Source organism: Electrona antarctica (genome assembly GCF_951216825.1).
Source record: "Electrona antarctica genome assembly, chromosome: 15".
NCBI classification, from domain to species: Eukaryota; Metazoa; Chordata; class Actinopteri; order Myctophiformes; family Myctophidae; genus Electrona; species Electrona antarctica.
In genome coordinates, this window is record NC_136796.1 from 610,794 (window position 1) to 633,293 (window position 22,500).

Genomic DNA, 22,500 nt, shown 5'->3' on the forward strand with positions numbered 1-22,500 from the left:
CTCCCCCCTCTCTCTCTCTCTCTCTCTCTCTCTCTCTATCTCTCTCTCCCCCCCCCCCTCTCTCTCTCTCTCTCCCCCCCCTCTCTCTCTCTCTCTCTCTCTCTCTCTCTCTCAGAGTAAGACTCTCTACCAACAGTTGAGTTTGAAGGAGAATTGCCTACAGCTTCGCAGCCCGCAGACCGAGAATAGAGAGGGTGATTAATGTGCACGCACACACACACGCACACACACACGCACACACACACGCACACACACACACACGCACGCACACACACACACACACACACACACACACACACACACACACACACACACACACACACACACGCACACACACACACACACGCTTCAGGTCTTAATGGGTTAACAACCAGGGCAAGAAAGATAATAAAGAATGAATCATAATTCTTACGTTGTTTCATCCCCCCCCCCCCCCCCCCCCCCCCCAGTGATCTGTCGTGTTCACGTCAGTTCAGACTCGTACCTCAGCGTGCACACGTACTCGTCTCTGGAAGCCCAGGAGCTGCTGAGGATTGTGGGGTAAGAAGATGGACCGAGGAGACGAGGACATGGTGCTGGCTGTGGTGTCGCACACCGGAGGTACACGCACGCACGCACGTCACACGCACGCACACACACACACACACACATAGAGTTCTCATTCGCTACGACTACGCTACGATTTGGATTCCATAGCAAATTGTTTTGTATAGAGCACCAAAGTCTGACGTCAATATCGGTAGAGGTGCGCAAATCCACGGGTTCGTGTACTGGGTGAATCTGGGTGTACTGGGTTGGTGTACTGGGTGAATCTTGGTGTACTGGGTTGGTGTACTGGGTGAATCTGGGTGTACTGGGTTGGTGTACTGGGTGAATCAACTGGGTTGGTGTACTGGGTGAATCTGGGTGTACTGGGTTGGTGTACTGGGTGAATCTGGGTGTACTGGGTTGGTGTACTGGGTGAATCTGGGTGTACTGGGTTGGTGTACTGGGTGAATCAACTGGGTTGGTGTACTGGGTGAATCTGGGTGTACTGGGTTGGTGTACTGGGTGAATCTGGGTGTACTGGTGAATCTGGGTGTACTGGGTTGGTGTACTGGGTGAATCTGGGGGTACTGGGTGAATCTGGGTGTACTGGGTGAATCTGGGTGTACTGGGTTCGTGTACTGGGTGAATCAACTGCTGCTGAATTAGTTACATTTTCGCTAGAAGCAGTGTTGTTTTTGGCATCAAATTTCTATTTTAGTCATAGTCTCTTGAATAGTTTTCACTTAGTTTTAGTCACATTTTAGTCACCTGGAATATTTTAGTCTAGTTTTTATTTGTTGACTAAATTGTCAGTATATTTAGTCTTAGTTTTAGTCATCACAGCTTAGTTTTCATTTAGTTTCCATTTAGTTTTTGTCAGTGGAAAAAGGTAGTCGACGAATAATTTTCGTCTTAGTTTTAGTCGACGAAAACAACACTGGCTAGAAGCAGACTGTATCATAATGGTATGAGTGACTGCCGGTCGTCAACGATACAGAGACACCTCCCTGACGATAACGCAGAGACGGCTTGTTTATTTTAGGACCACAATGCGTATAGTAGACAATATTAGGATCACCCCATGTTATTCTCCATAGAGAAATTACTTCCGTGAACCGGGGGGAATCGAGGGGATGAGCGAGTGACGTCAGGACTTCGGCTCTATTTGGACCCATACGGGTTCATTTGGTTCCATCTGTACACTCAGAGTTACAGACCTGTTAGGGTTATTCAGGGCTATCTCTTTGTGCGTTTCTGGTAATCATTGTGTCCGCTCGTTGTGTACGTCTGTGGCAAAACATGGAATTTTGACCACAATGTATTTGTTTTTTATATCACCTCCATTTTTACCAGGAATAGTGCCTTTGAGATTTAAAAATAGCCCAAAACAGCAACACACAGTTACACATACAATCTGTATCCTATTTATAAAAGCAGCCGTGCTGACGAGACAACCCAGTTCTACAGACACACACCCAGATGACATAACGAGACAGCCCAGTTCTACAGACACACACCCAGATGACATAACGAGACAGCCCAGTTCTACAGACACACACCCAGATGACATAACGAGACAACCCAGTTCTACAGACACACACCCAGATGACATAACGAGACAGCCCAGTTCTACAGACACACACCCAGATGACATAACGAGACAACCCAGTTCTACAGACACACACCCAGATGACATAACGAGACAACCCAGTTCTACAGACACACACACCCAGATGACATAACGAGACAGCCCAGTTCTACAGACACACACCCAGATGACATAACGAGACAACCCAGTTCTACAGACACACACACCCAGATGACATAACGAGACAACCCAGTTCTACAGACACACACACCCAGAGGACATAACGAGACAGCCCAGTTCTACAGACACACACCCAGATGACATAACGAGACAGCCCAGTTCTACAGACACACACCCAGATGACATAACGAGACAGCCCAGTTCTACAGACACACACCCAGATGACATAACGAGACAACCCAGTTCTACAGACACACACCCAGATGACATAACGAGACAGCCCAGTTCTACAGACACACACCCAGATGACATAACGAGACAACCCAGTTCTACAGACACACACCCAGATGACATAACGAGACAACCCAGTTCTACAGACACACACACCCAGATGACATAACGAGACAGCCCAGTTCTACAGACACACACCCAGATGACATAACGAGACAACCCAGTTCTACAGACACACACACCCAGATGACATAACGAGACAACCCAGTTCTACAGACACACACACCCAGAGGACATAACGAGACAGCCCAGTTCTACAGACACACACCCAGATGACATAACGAGACAGCCCAGTTCTACAGACACACACCCAGATGACATAACGAGACAGCCCAGTTCTACAGACACACACCCAGATGACATAACGAGACAGCCCAGTTCTACAGACACACACCCAGATGACATAACGAGACAGCCCAGTTCTACAGACACACACCCAGATGACATAACGAGACAGCCCAGTTCTACAGACACACACACCCAGATGACATAACGAGACAGCCCAGTTCTACAGACACACACACCCAGATGACATAACGAGACAACCCAGTTCTACAGACACACACACCCAGATGACATAACGAGACAACCCAGTTCTACAGACACACACCCAGATGACATAACGAGACAACCCAGTTCTACAGACACACACCCAGATGACATAACGAGACAGCCCAGTTCTACAGACACACACCCAGAGGACATAACGAGACAGCCCAGTTCTACAGACACACACCCAGATGACATAACGAGACAGCCCAGTTCTACAGACACACACCCAGATGACATAACGAGACAACCCAGTTCTACAGACACACACCCAGAGGACATAACGAGACAGCCCAGTTCTACAGACACACACCCAGATGACATAACGAGACAACCCAGTTCTACAGACACACACCCAGATGACATAACGAGACAACCCAGTTCTACAGACACACACCCAGATGACATAACGAGACAACCCAGTTCTACAGACACACACACCCAGATGACATAACGAGACAACCCAGTTCTACAGACACACACCCAGATGACATAACGAGACAACCCAGTTCTACAGACACACACCCAGATGACATAACGAGACAGCCCAGTTCTACAGACACACACCCAGAGGACATAACGAGACAGCCCAGTTCTACAGACACACACCCAGAGGACATAACGAGACAACCCAGTTCTACAGACACACACCCAGATGTGCAAAACACATGAGCTGATCTACAAGCTCACACTGGGGCTTTCACTTCTAGTGAGTTTTACTAGTCGACTAGTTGTTTAACACCTTAGTAGCCCGGAACTATTTAATCCATTTATTCCATGTGCCCATCATTTATAGCGCACGGACCACTTTTACCGGCACACCGGAAGCTGGTGTGCATGTCTGTGTAGCAGCTAACAATAGCCACACCACTCTAGAGTCGATCGACAACAACGGGAGACAAGAATAAATCTATCGCGACTAGCGACTGGACCGCGGAAGGCCGTCAAACACAGGATCTATTTTTCAGAATTAGACGGGATGATTTAGATTGGGAATTATGATCGTTTTAAGATTTTCGTTTTCGTCAGCTAAACAGGCAGGGAACATTTTCGATGACGTGTCACTTTTTGACACGTCATCGGATCGGGCAACAAGCGCTCCAAGGCTCTAGAGCGATGCGAACGGTTTTGTTATCATTAATCTCCGTCCTATTTATCAATCTCCGGCTTGGGCACTTGACCATGACCTTGAACTTGACGGAGAACTCCGCCCCGGGCCTCCATGGTGTTAACTAGGCCTACCTATTATGTAAAAATAATAATAATAAAAATAATAGTTGTACATTTAAAAACGGTGTACATTGGTGACTATAATTATAATTAGCTGATCTTGAGGCCTACAAAAACGGGAAAAAAACCCAAAACTTTTTTTTCTTCTCAACTAGTACCAACAAGGTCAACTAGTGGATTTACTAGTCGACTAGTTGCTTAAAGCCCAAGCTCACAATACAACGTACATTATCAGTGACTAGATCTACAAGCTCACAATACAACGTACATTATCAGTGACTAGATCTACAAGCTCACAATACAACGTACATTATCAGTGACTAGATCTACAAGTTCACAATACAACGTACATTATCAGTGACTAGATCTACAAGCTCACAATACAACGTACATTATCAGTGACTAGATCTACAAGCTCACAATACAACCTACATTATCAGTGACTAGATCTACAAGATCACAATACAACGTACATTATCAGTGACTAGATCTACAAGCTCACAATACAACGTACATTATCAATGACCCTACCCTTTGATCTCTCTGATTCAGCTCCACATTATGACGATAAAGTGATTCAGTTATATTTTTTCTCTGACTGTTTCCCTCTTCTTTCTTCTTCCCTGTGTGCGTGTGTGCGTGCGTGCGTGTGCGTGCGTGCGTGTGCGTGGTGTACGTGTGTGCGTGCAGAGAGGAGGCTGCTCCACTCCAGCGACTGTGTGTACTCCGAGTCGTTGACTCCTCAGGGCCGGCTGGTGGCGTGTCACCGAGACCTCACCGAGATCATGGTACAGTAGACGCTGTTGTTACTGTACATGTAGATCATGGTACAGTACACCTTACTGTACATGTAGACTCCTCACACAGATCATGGTACAGTAGACCTTACTGTACATGTAGACTCCTCACACAGATCATGGTACAGTACACCTTACTGTACATGTAGACTCCTCACACAGATCATGGTACAGTACACGCTGTTGTTACTGTACATGTAGACTCCTCACACACATCATGGTACAGTAGACGCTACGCATTGTAAACTGTAAACTCCTCGCAAAAAGCTACTGAGTTCCCCTGATAACACTGAGTGTAAACCTTAATAGTGTAAGTGTAAAAATGGCCAACTCAAAGCAAAGGTTTAATAGCAACCATCTGCACACGTTTAGCTGTGTTGCTCATTCCACAAAATACGTGGTCCTTACAATCTGTACCTCGTTGTGAAGGTCCTTACAATCTGTACCTCGTTGTGAAGGTCCTTACAATCTGTACCTCGTTGTGATGGTCCTTACAATCTGTACCTCGTTGTGAAGGTGACTAATTAACGATAAAAACAATATGAAATACAGTTTACATAGTTTAGACCAGAGGTTCCCAACCACTGGTACCAGTACCACTGGTGGTACTTCAGCCCCCTCTGGTGGTAACACAGAGGAGTTGCCCCCAAAAAAGGAGAAGCAAGACAAAAGTGGAATGAAATATTTCTATTACTACAGGTAGTTCTTCTGACCACGCCATTGGTTGGTCTATTACTACAGGTAGTTCTTCTGACCACGCCATTGGTTGGTCTATTACTACAGGTAGTTCTTCTGACCACGCCATTGGTTGGTCTATTACTACAGGTAGTTCTTCTGACCAGCCATTGGTTGGTCTATTACTACAGGTAGTTCTTCTGACCAGCCATTGGTTGGTCTATTACTACAGGTAGTTCTTCTGACCAGCCATTGGTTGGTCTATTACTACAGGTAGTTCTTCTGACCAGCCATTGGTTGGTCTATTACTACAGGTAGTTCTTCTGACCACGCCATTGGTTGAAAGAGGCTCTCCAGCCGTGCTGAAATGAGCACGACAACACGGCTATAGAATGTATTACTCATCGGTGTACTGCGTTCTCGTATCGCATTATATTGTATTCTTCAGTGTTTTCATTTGTTATTTTTTTGTATTTCCGTTTGGTTATTAATTTTTATTGTGAGTGTGGTGACACTGGGGCGGAAAGCCAAACAAATCCATCTGAAGATTATATTGTTTGAGGTATTGTGATACTCAAAGAAGCGGTATATGGGACCCGATACGGTTTTCACTAAACTTCTTCCTACTCCCTTTTCAAACACAAATATAAGGCTATTAGGATATATTTTTTGCGCTGTTTCTTTCTTTGTTAAATAATCAAATTGTCCTTTATTTGTCTTTTCATCATTTATATTTTAATATGTTTCGAAATGAATAAATAAATGAAATGAAAAATGTACACATACACCAAAGATACACCACAAATAAAACACGTAGACGGTCATGGACACATCGTTTACGTAACTGCCAATTCCTAAGACTGCATTTTCCTGAGACAAAAACGTCCTCGGTGAACTTTACAACATTCAGACACAGTGGAAAACAGAGAAGGGAACCGCTTCTAAGAATAAACAGAGAAGGGAACCGCTTCTAAGAATAAACAGAAGTGAACCGCTTCTAAGAATAAACAGAGAAGGGAACCGCTTCTAAGAATAAACAGAGAAGGAACCGCTTCTAAGAAAAAACAGAGAAGTGAACCGCTTCTAAGAATAAACAGAGAAGGAACCGCTTCTAAGAATAAACAGAGAAGGAACCGCTTCTAAGAATAAACAGAGAAGTGAACCGCTTCTAAGAATAAACAGAAGTGAACCGCTTCTAAGAATAAACAGAGAAGGGAACCGCTTCTAAGAATAAACAGAGAAGGGAACCGCTTCTAAGAATAAACAGAGAAGTGAACCGCTTCTAAGAATAAACAGAAGTGAACCGCTTCTAAGAATAAACAGAGAAGGGAACCGCTTCTAAGAATAAACAGAGAAGGGAACCGCTTCTAAGAATAAACAGAGAAGGGAACCGCTTCTAAGAATAAACAGAGAAGGGAACCGCTTCTAAGAATAAACAGAGAAGGGAACCGCTTCTAAGAATAAACAGAGAAGGGAACCGCTTCTAAGAATAAACAGAGAAGGGAACCGCTTCTAAGAATAAACAGAGAAGTGAACCGCTTCTAAGAATAAACAGAGAAGGGAACCGCTTCTAAGAATAAACAGAGAAGGGAACCGCTTCTAAGAATAAACAGAGAAGGGAACCGCTTCTAAGAATAAACAGAGAAGTGAACCGCTTCTAAGAATAAACAGAGAAGGGAACCGCTTCTAAGAATAAACAGAGAAGTGAACCGCTTCTAAGAATAAACAGAGAAGTGAACCGCTTCTAAGAATAAACAGAGAAGGGAACCGCTTCTAAGAATAAACAGAGAAGGAACCGCTTCTAAGAATAAACAGAGAAGTGAACCGCTTCTAAGAATAAACAGAGAAGGAACCGCTTCTAAGAATAAACAGAGAAGTGAACCGCTTCTAAGAATAAACAGAGAAGGGAACCGCTTCTAAGAATAAACAGAGAAGGGAACCGCTTCTAAGAATAAAAGAAGTCCGGCAACAAACAACAAAACAACAAACAGCTGCTTCTCAGAATGATGAAACGTGCAAAAACAAAGTTAAATAATAACCCTAACCGTGTGTGTGTGTATGTGTGTGTGTGTGTGTGTGTGTGTGTGTGTGTGTGTGTGTGTGTGTGTGTGTGTGTGTGTGTGTGTGTGTGTGTGTGTGTGTGTGTGTGCGTGTGCGTAGCCTCCTCTCACAGACAGTGCAGAGCTGTGCAGGAGGACGGTTCGTTTGCTGGGCATGAACACCTGGGACGTGGCAGCCGCTCTGACTCTACTGGACTGGAGTCTGTTCAACTCTATACACGAGGTACGCACACACACACACACACACACACACACACACACACACTGCTCTGACTCTACTGGACTGGAGTCTGTTCAACTCTATACACGAGGTACGCACACACACACACACACACACACACTGCTCTGACTCTACTGGACTGGAGTCTGTTCAACTCTATACACGAGGTACGCACACACACACACACACACACACTGCTCTGACTCTACTGGACTGGAGTCTGTTCAACTCTATACACGAGGTACGCACACACACACACACACACACACACCGCTCTGACTCTACTGGACTGGAGTCTGTTCAACTCTATACACGAGGTACGCGCACGCACACACACACACACACACACTGCTCTGACTCTACTGGACTGGAGTCTGTTCAACTCTATACACGAGGTACGCGCACGCACACACACACACACACACACACACACACACACACACCAGGGGTCTCCAGGTTGTCTTCAGAATAGTGATTTATTGTGACACTATGTATGGCATATTAGGAGTTTGTTTTGTTTTCAAAGACCCCAAATCAGGTTCAGGTTTATTTGTCATATGTATAAATACAATGAAAATTATTTTGCTCAGAGCATTCTCAGTCTTACATACACAATAAGACGAGAGCTGCTCTGAGCGTGTCACCATAGTATGGCGCCATCGTGCTGTCAGCTCACTGTCAGGTTCCATCTGTAACTCTGAGAGTGTACAGATGGAACCAAATGGACCCCTGGTGATGTAATATGGTCATTGTATGTCTTTATGTGTTCGTCGTCTACTCATTGTGTATGTCCATGGCAAAAATGTAATATACATGCGCACACGCACGCACACGCACACACACGCACAAACACACACACACATATGCATGCGTGCGCGAGCGCACACAATCCTTATATCGTTGTTTTTGTCGACTAAGACTATGACGAGAAATGTTCGTCGACTACCGTTTTACACTGAGGAAAACTCAATAAAAACTAAGCCACCATGACTACAACTGAGACCAAATATACCCACAATTTCGTCTACAAATAAAAACTAGACTAAAATGTCAGGCAAGGGACTAGTGGACAAGAGATCCAGTATAAGTCATTTTACGCTTAGTTGCATGCTGGAAATAGCCGATCTACAAGCTCACTGAGCTTGTAGATCTGCTATTATCAGCAAGTGTAAAATCAGCCATTACAACAGCATCAAGGCCTGCTAAAATGCATTTTAGTCGACTAAAACAAATGTAGATTAAGTCGACTAAAATATTATGATATGTAGTCGACTAAAACGAGACATAACACTAAAACATTCCAGGTGACTAAAATGTGACTGAAACTAAATGAAAACAATTCAAAGAAGAACTATGACTAAACCTAAAATCAAAATGTGCGGTCAAAAACAACACTTATCCAGTTCTAACATCACTCCAACAACGGTGCGTATGGTGAAATGCCAGAGCACTCATCAAGCAGACAGGAATCTAATCTAATGCTCTTATTGTGAAATGCCAGAGCACTCATCAAGCAGACAGGAATCTAATCTAATGCTCTTATTGTGAAATGCCAGAGCACTCATCAAGCAGACAGGAATCTAATCTAATGCTCTTATTGTGAAATGCCAGAGCACCCATCAAGCAGACAGGAATCTAATCTAATGCTCTTATTGTGAAATGCCAGAGCACTCATCAAGCAGACAGGAATCTAATCTAATGCTCTTATTGTGAAATGCCAGAGCACTGTTCAAGCAGACAGGAATCTAATCTAATGCTCTTATTGTGAAATGCCAGAGCACTGTTCAAGCAGACAGGAATCTAATCTAATGCTCTTATTGTGAAATGCCAGAGCACTGTTCAAGCAGACAGGAATCTAATCTAATGCTCTTATTGTGAAATGCCAGAGCACTGTTCAAGCAGACAGGAATATAATCTAATGCTCTTATTGTGAAATGCCAGAGCACTCATCAAGCAGACAGGAATCTAATCTAATGCTCTTATTGTGAAATGCCAGAGCACTCATCAAGCAGACAGGAATCTATTCTAATGCTCTTATTGTGAAATGCCAGAGCACTCATCAAGCAGACAGGAATCTAATCTAATGCTCTTATTGTGAAATGCCAGAGCACTCATCAAGCAGACAGGAATCTAATCTAATGCTCTTATTGTGAAATGCCAGAGCACTGTTCAAGCAGACAGGAATCTAATCTAATGCTCTTATTGTGAAATGCCAGAGCACTGTTCAAGCAGACAGGAATCTATTCTAATGCTCTTATTGTGAAATGCCAGAGCACTGTTCAAGCAGACAGGAATCTATTCTAATGCTCTTATTGTGAAATGCCAGAGCACTCATCAAGCAGACAGGAATCTAATCTAATGCTCTTATTGTGAAATGCCAGAGCACTCATCAAGCAGACAGGAATCTAATCTAATGCTCTTATTGTGAAATGCCAGAGCACTGTTCAAGCAGACAGGAATCTAATCTAATGCTCTTATTGTGAAATGCCAGAGCACTCATCAAGCAGACAGGAATCTAATCTAATGCTCTTATTGTGAAATGCCAGAGCACTGTTCAAGCAGACAGGAATCTAATCTAATGCTCTTATTGTGAAATGCCAGAGCACTCATCAAGCAGACAGGAATCTAATCTAATGCTCTTATTGTGAAATGCCAGAGCACTGTTCAAGCAGACAGGAATCTATTCTAATGCTCTTATTGTGAAATGCCAGAGCACTGTTCAAGCAGACAGGAATCTAATCTAATGCTCTTATTGTGAAATGCCAGAGCACTGTTCAAGCAGACAGGAATCTATTCTAATGCTCTTATTGTGAAATGCCAGAGCACTCATCAAGCAGACAGAAATCTAATCTAATGCTCTTATTGTGAAATGCCAGAGCACTGTTCAAGCAGACAGGAATCTAATCTAATGCTCTTATTGTGAAATGCCAGAGCACTGTTCAAGCAGACAGGAATCTATTCTAATGCTCTTATTGTGAAATGCCAGAGCACTCATCAAGCAGACAGGAATCTAATCTAATGCTCTTATTGTGAAATGCCAGAGCACTGTTCAAGCAGACAGGAATCTAATCTAATGCTCTTATTGTGAAATGCCAGAGCACTGTTCAAGCAGACAGGAATCTAATCTAATGCTCTTATTGTGAAATGCCAGAGCACTCATCAAGCAGACAGGAATCTAATCTAATGCTCTTATTGTGAAATGCCAGAGCACTCATCAAGCAGACAGGAATCTAATCTAATGCTCTTATTGTGAAATGCCAGAGCACTGTTCAAGCAGACAGGAATCTAATCTAATCTAATGCTCTTATTGTGAAATGCCAGAACACTCATCAAGCAGACATGAATCTAATCTAATGCTCTTATTGTGAAATGCCAGAGCACTCATCAAGCAGACAGGAATCTAATCTAATGCTCTTATTGTGAAATGCCAGAGCACTGTTCAAGCAGACAGGAATCTAATCTAATGCTCTTATTGTGAAATGCCAGAGCACTGTTCAAGCAGACAGGAATCTAATCTAATGCTCTTATTGTGAAATGCCAGAGCACTGTTCAAGCAGACAGGAATCTATTCTAATGCTCTTATTGTGAAATGCCAGAGCACTCATCAAGCAGACAGGAATCTAATCTAATGCTCTTATTGTGAAATGCCAGAGCACTGTTCAAGCAGACAGGAATCTAATCTAATCTAATGCTCTTATTGTGAAATGCCAGAACACTCATCAAGCAGACATGAATCTAATCTAATGCTCTTATTGTGAAATGCCAGAGCACTCATCAAGCAGACAGGAATCTAATCTAATGCTCTTATTGTGAAATGCCAGAGCACTGTTCAAGCAGACAGGAATCTAATCTAATGCTCTTATTGTGAAATGCCAGAGCACTGTTCAAGCAGACAGGAATCTAATCTAATGCTCTTATTGTGAAATGCCAGAGCACTGTTCAAGCAGACAGGAATCTATTCTAATGCTCTTATTGTGAAATGCCAGAGCACTCATCAAGCAGACAGGAATCTATTCTAATGCTCTTATTGTGAAATGCCACGCTGCAAGCATTTAATATTCCTCCTGTAGAGAGTTGAAATCCATCTATACGGATTAGATCGCAACACGAGACTAACGCACACACATTAGAACGCACGCACGCACGCGCACATGCATGCACGCACGCGCGTGCGCACACACACAACCTTGATGCTGAGTGACAGTGGTCCCATTTTTTTGGCCCGGCCCGGGGATCGAACCCCCGACCTTCCAGTTTCAGGGCGGACACTCTAACCACAAGGCCACTGAGCTGGTAGATTGTGACGATGACCTCGTGTCTATCTTATCTTGTCATGCCCCCCCCCCCCCCCCCCCCCCTTGCAGCAGGAGCTGGTGTACTACACGCTGAGCCGCGCTCCCGGCAGCGGGCAGGCGGGGGCGCTGTCGGTGCTGCTGCAGCGCTGCAACGAGGTGCAGCAGTGGGTGATGTCGGAGGTGCTCATGTGTCCGTCGCTCAGCAAGAGGGTGCAGCTGCTCAAGAAGTTCATCAAGATCGCTGCGCAGTAAGGACTTACACACGCACACATGCACACACACACACACACACACACACGCACGCACACACCAGGACTTAAACACTAGAGACGCTCCGATAATCGGCCAGCGCTCGGTGATCGGCCGATATTCACTCTGTTCGGTAATCGGCATTTACCCCATCTGTGATCGGCAATTTACCCTATCTGGAGAAACACCATTTAAGTGGTATAAATGTCAATCAGATATAGAGTATAACATCATTTTGCCTCTTTGTGACAGGCCTAAACATTCTCCCCGTCCTCCTCCCCACACACACAGGAACAGTTTTGACGTGGGTTTTGACATATGTGACCAAATTTGACTGAGGGACTGCCATTGGATTTTTTTGAATTTTTGTTTTTTCATGTCATATGAAAGCAGGGAATCATAGCTTCAAATTGACATTTTGGTTGTTCAGTTTGACCCACCAGTTTTGGAGATATGGCTTATAGAGTAATGTCTTGCAGGAAACAAAAAAGCTGGAATTTGCTCGATGGCAGGCTATCAGGCTAATCTGGTCACATATAATCAATAACATTTTGGAAATATTAAAATTTGCAACATTTCACAAGAATAGTATCGGTATCAGACCTATCGGTATCGGCCGATCATGAGAAAAACAATCGGTATCGGTCCCAAAAAACCTGATCGGAGCATCCCTATTAAACACGCTTGCGTGCACTAGGGCATTCACTTCTAGTATTTTTTACTAGTCAACTAGTTTACTAGTCGACTAGTTGACTAGTTGTTTAACTACCTATTATGTAAAAAATTAAATAAATTTAAAAAAAAACTTTTTTGGAAATACATATTTGTACATTGAAAAACTGTGTACATGGTGACAATAACTATAATCTACCTGATCTTGAGGCCTACAAAATCGGGAAAAAAATAAAAAATAAAAAAAATAAACTTTTTTTTTTTTTTTTTCTTATCAACTAGTCAACTAGTACCAACAAGGTCGACTAGTGGATTTACTAGTCGACTAGTAAACTAGTCGACTAGTTGCTTAATGCCCTAGCGTGCACAGGGTCGTACATTTGGGGTCTCCAAAATAAGATATCCGGCTGAAAAGACCTCGGCAGGGAAGGGACTACAAACTGAAACAATGCTGGCAGCTAATTGGTTAACCCATTTAGACCAGAGGCAGCATCTGTGTCACCTCATAGCGTTTAACCACTTTAACCATTATTTTAAACTTTAGCTGTTGAAAATAGCAGATCTACAAGCTCATAGCACGGCACCGAGTGCCGCGCTACGAGCTTGTAGATCTGCTATTTTTTGAAAAAATCGTGAAAATGTGGCACAAATCTTTGAATATATAGTTTTTTAAGTTTTTAAATCTTTGCTTCTGGGGGGGTGGGGGGTCCCTGGAACAACATATTTTCAGATGGGGGTCGGCGGCCAAATACATATTATTTTGGGGGTCCTTGACATGAAATAGTTTGAGAACCACTGACATAGAAACATGAGGTTTTTCAGAAAACTGTCATGATTTCGAAGACATTCAACCAATCGACAAAATGTGTTTTAGATTTTTTATTTTATTTTTAATAATCAACTAAATTGATAAAGCTAATACAGGAAGCACTCCATGACGGCAGTGTTGTTTTTGGCATCAAATTTCTATTTTAGTTTTAGTCATAGTCTCTTGAATAGTTTTCACTTAGTTTTAGTCACCTGGAATGTGTTAGTGTTAGTTTAGTTTTAGTCGACTAAATGTCATGAGATTTTAGTCGACTAAATCTACAGGTGATTTAGTCGACTAAAATGTGTTTTGGCAGGCCTTGATGCCGTCATAATGGCTGATTTTACATTTGCTGAAAATAGCCGATCTACAAGCTCACAACGCGTCGCAGCGCGACGCGTTGTGAGCTTGTAGATCGGCTATTTTCAGCATGCAAACAAGTGTAAACGACTTATACTGGATCTCTTGTCCACTAGTCCCTTCCTAACATTTTAGTCTAGTTTTTATTTGTTGACTAAATTGTCAGTATATTTAGTCTTAGTTTTAGTCATCACAGCTTAGTTTTCATTTAGTTTCCATTTAGTTTTTGTCAGTGGAAAAAGGTAGTCGACGAAAAAATTTCGTCTTAGTTTTAGTCGACGAAAACAACACTCCATGACGGCTTGTGTAAATTCTTCAGATCCCAAATATGTATTATCACTGAATGAAAAAATACATTAAAAAAACAGTATATTTACACCATTATTAGTTAATTACTTTCTGGGAGAAGCACGGTGACGTTGAAAACCCTTATTAGCACACTTACACAACTTAATTAGTCATGTGATCAGGCAAGGTGAAAGGTCATCGGCAATTACTCGACTCAAACTGGCATGAACAGGCACGCTAAAACACGCTTGCAGAAATGCACGCATGTACACAAACAGATGTATTGACAGTACAGATGTCTGTATGCACATGCAAACTGTCTATATCTATTCATTGTGTGTGTGTGTGTGTGTGTGTGTGTGTGTGTGTGTGTGTGTGTGTGTGTGTGTGTGTGTGTGTGTGTGTGTGTGTGTGTGTGTGTGTGTGTGTGTGTGTGTGTGTGTGTGTGTGTGTGTGTGTGTGTGTGTGTGTGTGTGCAGCTGTAAGGCCCAGCGTAATTTGAACTCGGCCTTCGCCATCATCATGGGCCTCAACACAGCGGCAGTCAGCAGACTCAACCAAACTTGGGAGGTAAGAGAGAGTGCGTGCGTGTGTGTGTGTGTGTGTGTGTGTGTGTGTGTGTGTGTGTGTGTGTGTGTGTGTGTGTGTGTGTGCGTGTGTGTGTGTGTGTGCGTGCGTGCGTGCGTGCGTGCGTGCGTGCGTGCGTGCGTGCGTGCGTGCGTGCGTGCGTGTGTGTGTGCGTGCGTGCGTGCGTGCGTGCGTGCGTGCGTGCGTGCGTGCGTGCGTGCGTGCGTGCGCGTGCGTGCGTGTGTGTGCGTGCGTGCGTGTGTGTGTGTGTGTGTGCGTGCGTGCGTGCGTGCGTGCGTGTGTGTGCGTGCGTGCGTGTGTGTGCGTGCGTGCGTGTGTGTGTGTGTGCGTGCGTGCGTGTGTGTGTGTGTGTGTGCGTGCGTGCGTGTGTGTGCGTGCGTGCGTGTGTGTGTGTGTGTGTGCGTGCGTGCACCGGCTGCATGTATCATAACGTTGCAGTCGGGCAGAAACCTCTTATCTCCATATTTTATTTCCATACTTTGTGTTTTTTGTTTTTTGTTGTTTTTTACTTCTTTACTGCCACCTAGTGTTCAGAAAGTTTGACCGCTTCACTGCCGCTCATTGACTTCAATGCTACGGAGCTTGTTGTCTTTCCGGGTTAAACAGGAAGGGGGGGCTGGGGGGCTTCCGGAAGGGGAACGACACCACACACCACAGCCCACAGCCTTTAGCTAGCAGAACAACCAGCTACATTTTCTCAGGATACAAAATCACAAATGATTTACGATCGTCGGGTGTGCGCTGGCTCACCATGGACAGCTCTCGAACCTTTGGAGATACGACGCTTTGAAAATCGGGTTATAATGGAGGCTCAACGGAGCTGGATTTAGAAAAGAACATCGCTGTTGGTGAAGGAGGAGGGCTATGCTAGCCGGAGCAATGCTAAAAGGTAAACAGACCGACCGTGCGTTCATATATGGATTAAACATGTCTACGCTTATAAACGTAGTTGGCAAGAACAGGTCCCGGGGGGGTAGGGGGGGGGGGGGGGGGGGTACGTTTATAAACGTAGATGGCAATAAAATACTTAAGGCCCTACTCAATCGTTACTACAGCGTCACACAAGAGCATCAAAAGTATCAGATCCACGAGCTCAAAGCGCGGTGCGAAGCGACTCCGTTTGACCTCGTCCAACTGCTACGTTTGCTATTTCTTCACATTCGAATCCTAAAAAAAAATTAACAGGTTTGAACGAGTGTGAGGGTTTTCCACCCGACACACGATCCTCCCCTGTTCTCTCACCCTTAACCTTTTCTTTCTTCAGAAATGTCCGGGGAAGTTTAAGAAGCTCTTCTCTGAGCTGGAGCTGATCACGGTAAGCAGCACTCGCAGCTCCATCACATGTTACAGTCACATGTTATGTTATGACCTCAAACAGATCATCATTAGTCACATGTTATGTTATGACCTCAAACAGATCATCATTAGTCACATGTTATGTTATGACCTCAAACAGATCATCGTTAGTCACATGTTATGTTATGACCTCAAACAGATCATCGTTAGTCACATGTTATGTTATGACCTCAAACAGATCAACGTTACAGTAACATGTTATGTTATGACCTCAAACAGATCAACGTTACAGTCACATGTTATGTTATGACCTCAAACAGATCAACGTTAGTCACATGTTATGTTATGACCTCAAACAGATCAACGTTAGTCACATGTTATGTTATGACCTCAAACAGATCAACGTTACAGTAACATGTGTTATGTTATGACCTCAAACAGATCAACGTTACAGTCACATGTTATGTTATGACCTCAAACAGATCATCGTTAGTCACATGTTATGTTATGACCTCAAACAGATCAACATTACAGTCACATGTTATGTTATGACCTCAAACAGATCAACGTTAGTCACATGTTATGTTATGACCTCAAACAGATCAACGTTACAGCAGTGTTGATTTCGTCGACTAAAACTAAGACGAAAAATGTTCGTCGACTACCTTTTTCCACTGAGGAAAACTAAATGGAAACTAAATGAAAACCTAGCTATGATGACTACAACTAAGACTAAATATGCTGACAATTTTGTCAACAAATATGAACTAGACTAAAATGTTAGGAAGGGACTAGTGGACAAGAGATCCAGTATAAGTCATTTTACACTTGGTTGCATGCTGAAAATAGCAGATCAACAAGCTCACAACGCGTCGTGAGCTTGTAGATCGTGAGCTTGTAGATCGTGAGCTTGTAGATCGTGAGCTTGTAGATCGTGAGCTTGTAGATCGTGAGCTGGTAGATCGTGAGCTTGTAGATCGTGAGCTGGTAGATCGTGAGCTGGTAGATCGTGAGCTGGTAGATCGTGAGCTGGTAGATCGTGAGCTGGTAGATCGTGAGCTGGTAGATCGTGAGCTTGTAGATCGTGAGCTTGTAGATCGTGAGCTTGTAGATCGTGAGCTTGTAGATCGTGAGCTTGTAGATCGTGAGCTTGTAGATCTTGAGCTTGTAGATCGTGAGCTTGTAGATCGTGAGCTTGTAGATCGTGAGCTTGTAGATCGGCTATTTTCAGCAAGTGTAAAAACAATCATTACGACGGCATCAAGGCCCGCCAAAATACATTTTAGTCGACTAAATCAACTGTAGATTTAGTCGACTACACTTTAGTCGAGTAAAACTAGACTAACACTAAAACATTACAGGTGACTAAAATGTGACTGAAACTAAATGAAAACTATTGAAGAGACTTTGACTAAAACTAAAATCAAAATTTGCTGCCTTACAGTGTGTTATTACCACTGTAGGTCCCAGTTTACTATGAACACCTGCATATCCAGTCAGTCAGTCAGCCAGCCAGCCAGCCAGCCCGAATAACACAGTAATACATGTCATCAACAATTACAAAATGGTGAATGACACCTCCTGTGTGTGTGTGTGTGTGTGTGTGTGTGTGTGTGTGTGTGTGTGTGTGTGTGTGTGTGTGTGTGTGTGTGTGTGTGTGTGTGTGTGTGTGTGTGTGTGTGTGTGTGTGTGTCTCCAGGATCCATCTCTGAACCACAAGGCTTACAGAGAGTCCTTCAAACGCATGAAGCCTCCCAAAATCCCCTTCATGCCTCTGCTTCTGAAAGGTAGGCACGCACGCTATAGGCATTAACATAACATTCGATTATTCAATTATTCGACTAGCAAAACGGTAATCGTTAACACCTTGGAGGCCCGGGGCGGAGTTCTCCGTCAAGTTCAAGGTCATGGTCAAGTGCCCAAGCCAGAGATTGATAAATAGGACGGAGATGAATGATAACAAAACCGTTCGCATCGCTCTAGAGCCTTGGAGCGCTTGTTGCCCGATCCGATGATGTGTCAAAAAGTGACACGTCATCGAAAATCTCCCCTGCCTGTTTAGCTGACGAAAACTAAAATCTTAAAACGATCATAACTCCCGATCTAAATCATCCCGTCTAATTCTGAAAAAAGATCCTGTGTTTGACGGCCTTCCGCGGTCCAGTCGCTAGTCGCGATAGATTTATTATTACCTCCCGTTGTTGTCGATTAGGGCATTAAGCAACTAGTCGACTAGTTTACTAGTCGACTAGTAAATCCACTAGTCGACCTTGTTGGTACTAGTTGACTAGTTGATAAGAAGAAAAAAAAAGCTTTTTTTTTTTGTAGGCCTCAAGATCAGGTAGATTATAGTCATAGTCACCATGTACACAGTTTTTCAATGTAATATTTATTAAAACAAAAAAAAGCTAATTTTTTTATTTTATTTTTTACATAATAGGTAGTTAAACAACTAGTCGAATAGTCGACTAGTAAACTAGGCAACTAGTCAACTAGTAAAAATGACTAGAAGTGAATGCCCTATTGTCGATCGACTCTAGAGTGGTGTGGCTATTGTTAGCTGCTACACAGACATGCACACCAGCTTCCGGTGCGCCGGTAAAAGTGGTCCGTGCGCTATAAATGATGGGCACATGGATGAAATGGATTAAATAGTTCCGGGCTACTAAGGTGTTAATATTATTCTTTTTTATGATTTATTTATGATTTTTTTTTTTTTTTTTTTTTTCTACAGCAGACATGCAGCTGTGAGCTCTGTTGTTTTGTTGGTAGTTCTCCAACTTAAGGACTAATCCATTCCTGGCTGATTGTTTTCATATCATAAACAAGCCTACTGTACGTGGGTTTTTCCGTCACCGTCACTCGTGTAGGTGCGGTGGGCGGCGGCAGCATTCAAGACAGATTTTCAAAAAGCATATGCCTCATAGGCTCATACGCTCATACACTACAGTGTGTAAATACTTTTACTATTGGTGAGTTTATTACTGTAGTTTGTTCAACAAGTTAGATCGGAGACGTCTCATCGTGTCGTCCGGTACAGTAAAGTATAGCAGGAGTCCCTCCTCAGTTCTGCCCAATATTATCCACAGTTTGGTGACCGTCACACTACAGTAGCTCTTGCCGTGATTTCATGTTTCTTTTTCTTATTCATCTTTCTTCATGCTTATCCAACAAAAGTGCAGGCATGTGGCATTATTAAAAACAAACGGCTATGCCGCGCGATCATAGTTATAATAGTCGCGATGGAGTGAAGTAGTTGATCATCTGATTCATAGCCTGCTAGCTAGCAAACCTAGTGTGTAATCATAACCTCCTCCTAGCTTCTAGCGCCTTCTAAAGACCAAAGAAACTGTGGTTGTAACTTGAATTGAATTGAATTGAATTGAATTGAATTGAATTGAATTGAATTGAATTGAATTGAATTGAATTGAATTGAATTGAATGAAAAACATTGCATCGTTCATTCCTCCTCCTCCCCGCTCCATTCTCCACTCTGTGTGTTCTGTGAACAACGTAACATGCTATGCTGCGCCGTAGAAAGGTCTTGCGCATCAAAAATAGCAGATCTACAAGCTCACAACGCGTCCCTCCGTGAGTCATTGTGGACTTGCAACTTTGACTTGTAACAGCTGATGTCCATTTCGACCAATCTAGTAAGAGAGTGGCGACACTAGCGTTGACTCCCATTGTAACAATGGAATGCGGAAGTGCTCATTCTATCTCAATGGGATAGTTCCAATGTTAGGAACTATAGCCGCTCCGCTTTGAGGCGAGATCAAAGCGTGTCGCCACTCTCTTACTATTCCACTCGGCCTGCATTCACTGGCTCTGTTTTGCAGTTAATCCTTCACTCGCGCTGGCCGTTTCAGAACACGGTGTTTTAATGCTTGATTGGATGGAAAAAAAACGCACGCACGCACTCTGTGGTAACACCTCGGTCCTCTCCCCAGATATCACCTTTATCCATGAAGGAAACAAGACATTTCATGACAACCTGGTCAACTTTGAGAAGCTGGTGAGTATGGACCTCAATACTGACTGTTGTTTTGTTTTTTAAGAAGGGGTTGTGTGTGTGTGTGTGTGTGTGTGTGTGTGTGTGTGTGTGTGTGTGTGTGTGTGTGTGTGTGTGTGTGTGTGTGTGTGTGTGTGTGTGTGTGTGTGTGTGTGTGTGTGTGTGTGTGACTGTGTGTGTGACTGTGTGTGTGACTGTGTGACTGTGTGTGTGACTGTGTGACTGTGTGTGTGACTGTGTGTGACTGTGAGACTGTGACTGTGTGTAATAACATCTCTTCATTGTCTGGTCTTTCCCGATCTCCACAGCACATGATCGCAGACACGGTGCGATTAATTCGTCACTGCCAAAGCGATCAACCCGGTGAGTGTTCACCTCTGGACGCAACGATAAATGAGCGTGGTGCCTGGCTGTCTGTCACACTGACAGCCTGTCTGTCTGTCACACTGACAGCCTGTTTGTCACACTGACAGCCTGTCTGTCACACTGACAGCCTGTTTGTCACACTGACAGCCTGTCTGTCTGTCACACTGACAGCCTGTCTGTCACACTGACAGCCTGTTTGTCACACTGACAGCCTGTCTGTCACACTGACAGCCTGTCTGTCACACTGACAGCCTGTCTGTCTGTCACACTGACAGCCTGTCTGTCACACTGACAGCCTGTCTGTCACACTGACAGCCTGTCTCACTGATCATACAGCCTGTCTCACTGACACACACAGCCTGTCTTTGGCCTCACTCACACCTATACATCTAGCATACAACATTGTTGGATGCTAGATGTAAACAAAGGGTAAGTGTCATGGCCGCCCCAATGCATTTCCAATCGAAGTCGCATGGTTTGACACAACATTTTTGTTGTACGGCTTTCGTCTGTGTTTCGACTGCCCCCCCTCCCCCTCATACAACAAAAATGTTGTGTCAAACCATGGAAATGAATTGCGAGCTTGCAACAGTCAACAAGTCTCATGCATCAGCTATACAACAATCTGTTGTGCAGGTGTGAGTGAAGCCTTACTGATCACACAGCCCACTCACAACTCTGGATTTGTTTCCCCATCCATATCCGTATTGCTGTGGATCTGTTGCCCCCTGGTGTTTGAGTTTGCACACTGCAGCCTTAGGGAGGCCCTGGGTTCTCTCCATAGTTTGCACAGGTCTACAGTTTCCCAGCAACCGTTTTCAGGGACCCCCTTTTTGAGCCCCTCCTCCTCCTATATACAGGTTTAATATAATGTTTGTTTGTAGTTCATCCATTTAGACCTGAGACCAGATTCTAAAAATGTCTTCTAAATCATGACAGTTTTCTGAAAAAACCCATGTTTCTGTATCGGTGGATCTCAAACTATTTCATGTCAAGGACCCCCAAAAATGATATGTATTTGGTCGCCGACCCCCCCAGAAGCAAAGATTTGAGTTAAAAACGTTCGCTCTGAAGGAATATTGTGACCAAAATTGACTGAGGGACTGCCTTTGGATTTTTTTGATTTTTTGTTTTTTCATGTCATATAAAAGCATGGAATCATAGCTTCAAATTGACATATTGGTTGTTCAGTTTGACCCACCAGTTTTGGAGATATGGCTTACAGAGTAATGTCTTGCAGAAAACAGCGAGTTGAGAGAACAGGCTTGAAAGGTTCACTTCTGTGGACTCTAACATTACACCTAGCTACATGTTTAAGCATTTATTTCATATTTACATGTCTTCTGTGGACTCTAACATTACACCTAGCTACATGTTTAAGCATTTATTTCATATTTACATGTCTTCGGTGGTCTCTAACATTACACCTATAGCTACATGTATAAGCA

General features: G+C 43.6%; 1 protein-coding gene across 1 annotated transcript in view; it reads left to right on the forward strand.

Annotated features, from left to right (window-relative positions):
• Window positions 1–22,500, forward strand: part of rapgef5a (Rap guanine nucleotide exchange factor (GEF) 5a) — an 80,104-nt gene that overhangs the window by 56,484 nt on the left and 1,120 nt on the right. Inside the window, 11 exon segments of the mRNA XM_079522947.1 lie at window positions 118–194; window positions 450–538; window positions 540–600; window positions 5,057–5,154; window positions 7,999–8,121; window positions 12,483–12,661; window positions 15,270–15,360; window positions 16,643–16,693; window positions 18,374–18,461; window positions 20,625–20,689; window positions 20,995–21,049. Coding sequence (XP_079379073.1) covers window positions 118–194; window positions 450–538; window positions 540–600; window positions 5,057–5,154; window positions 7,999–8,121; window positions 12,483–12,661; window positions 15,270–15,360; window positions 16,643–16,693; window positions 18,374–18,461; window positions 20,625–20,689; window positions 20,995–21,049 — 977 coding nt within the window.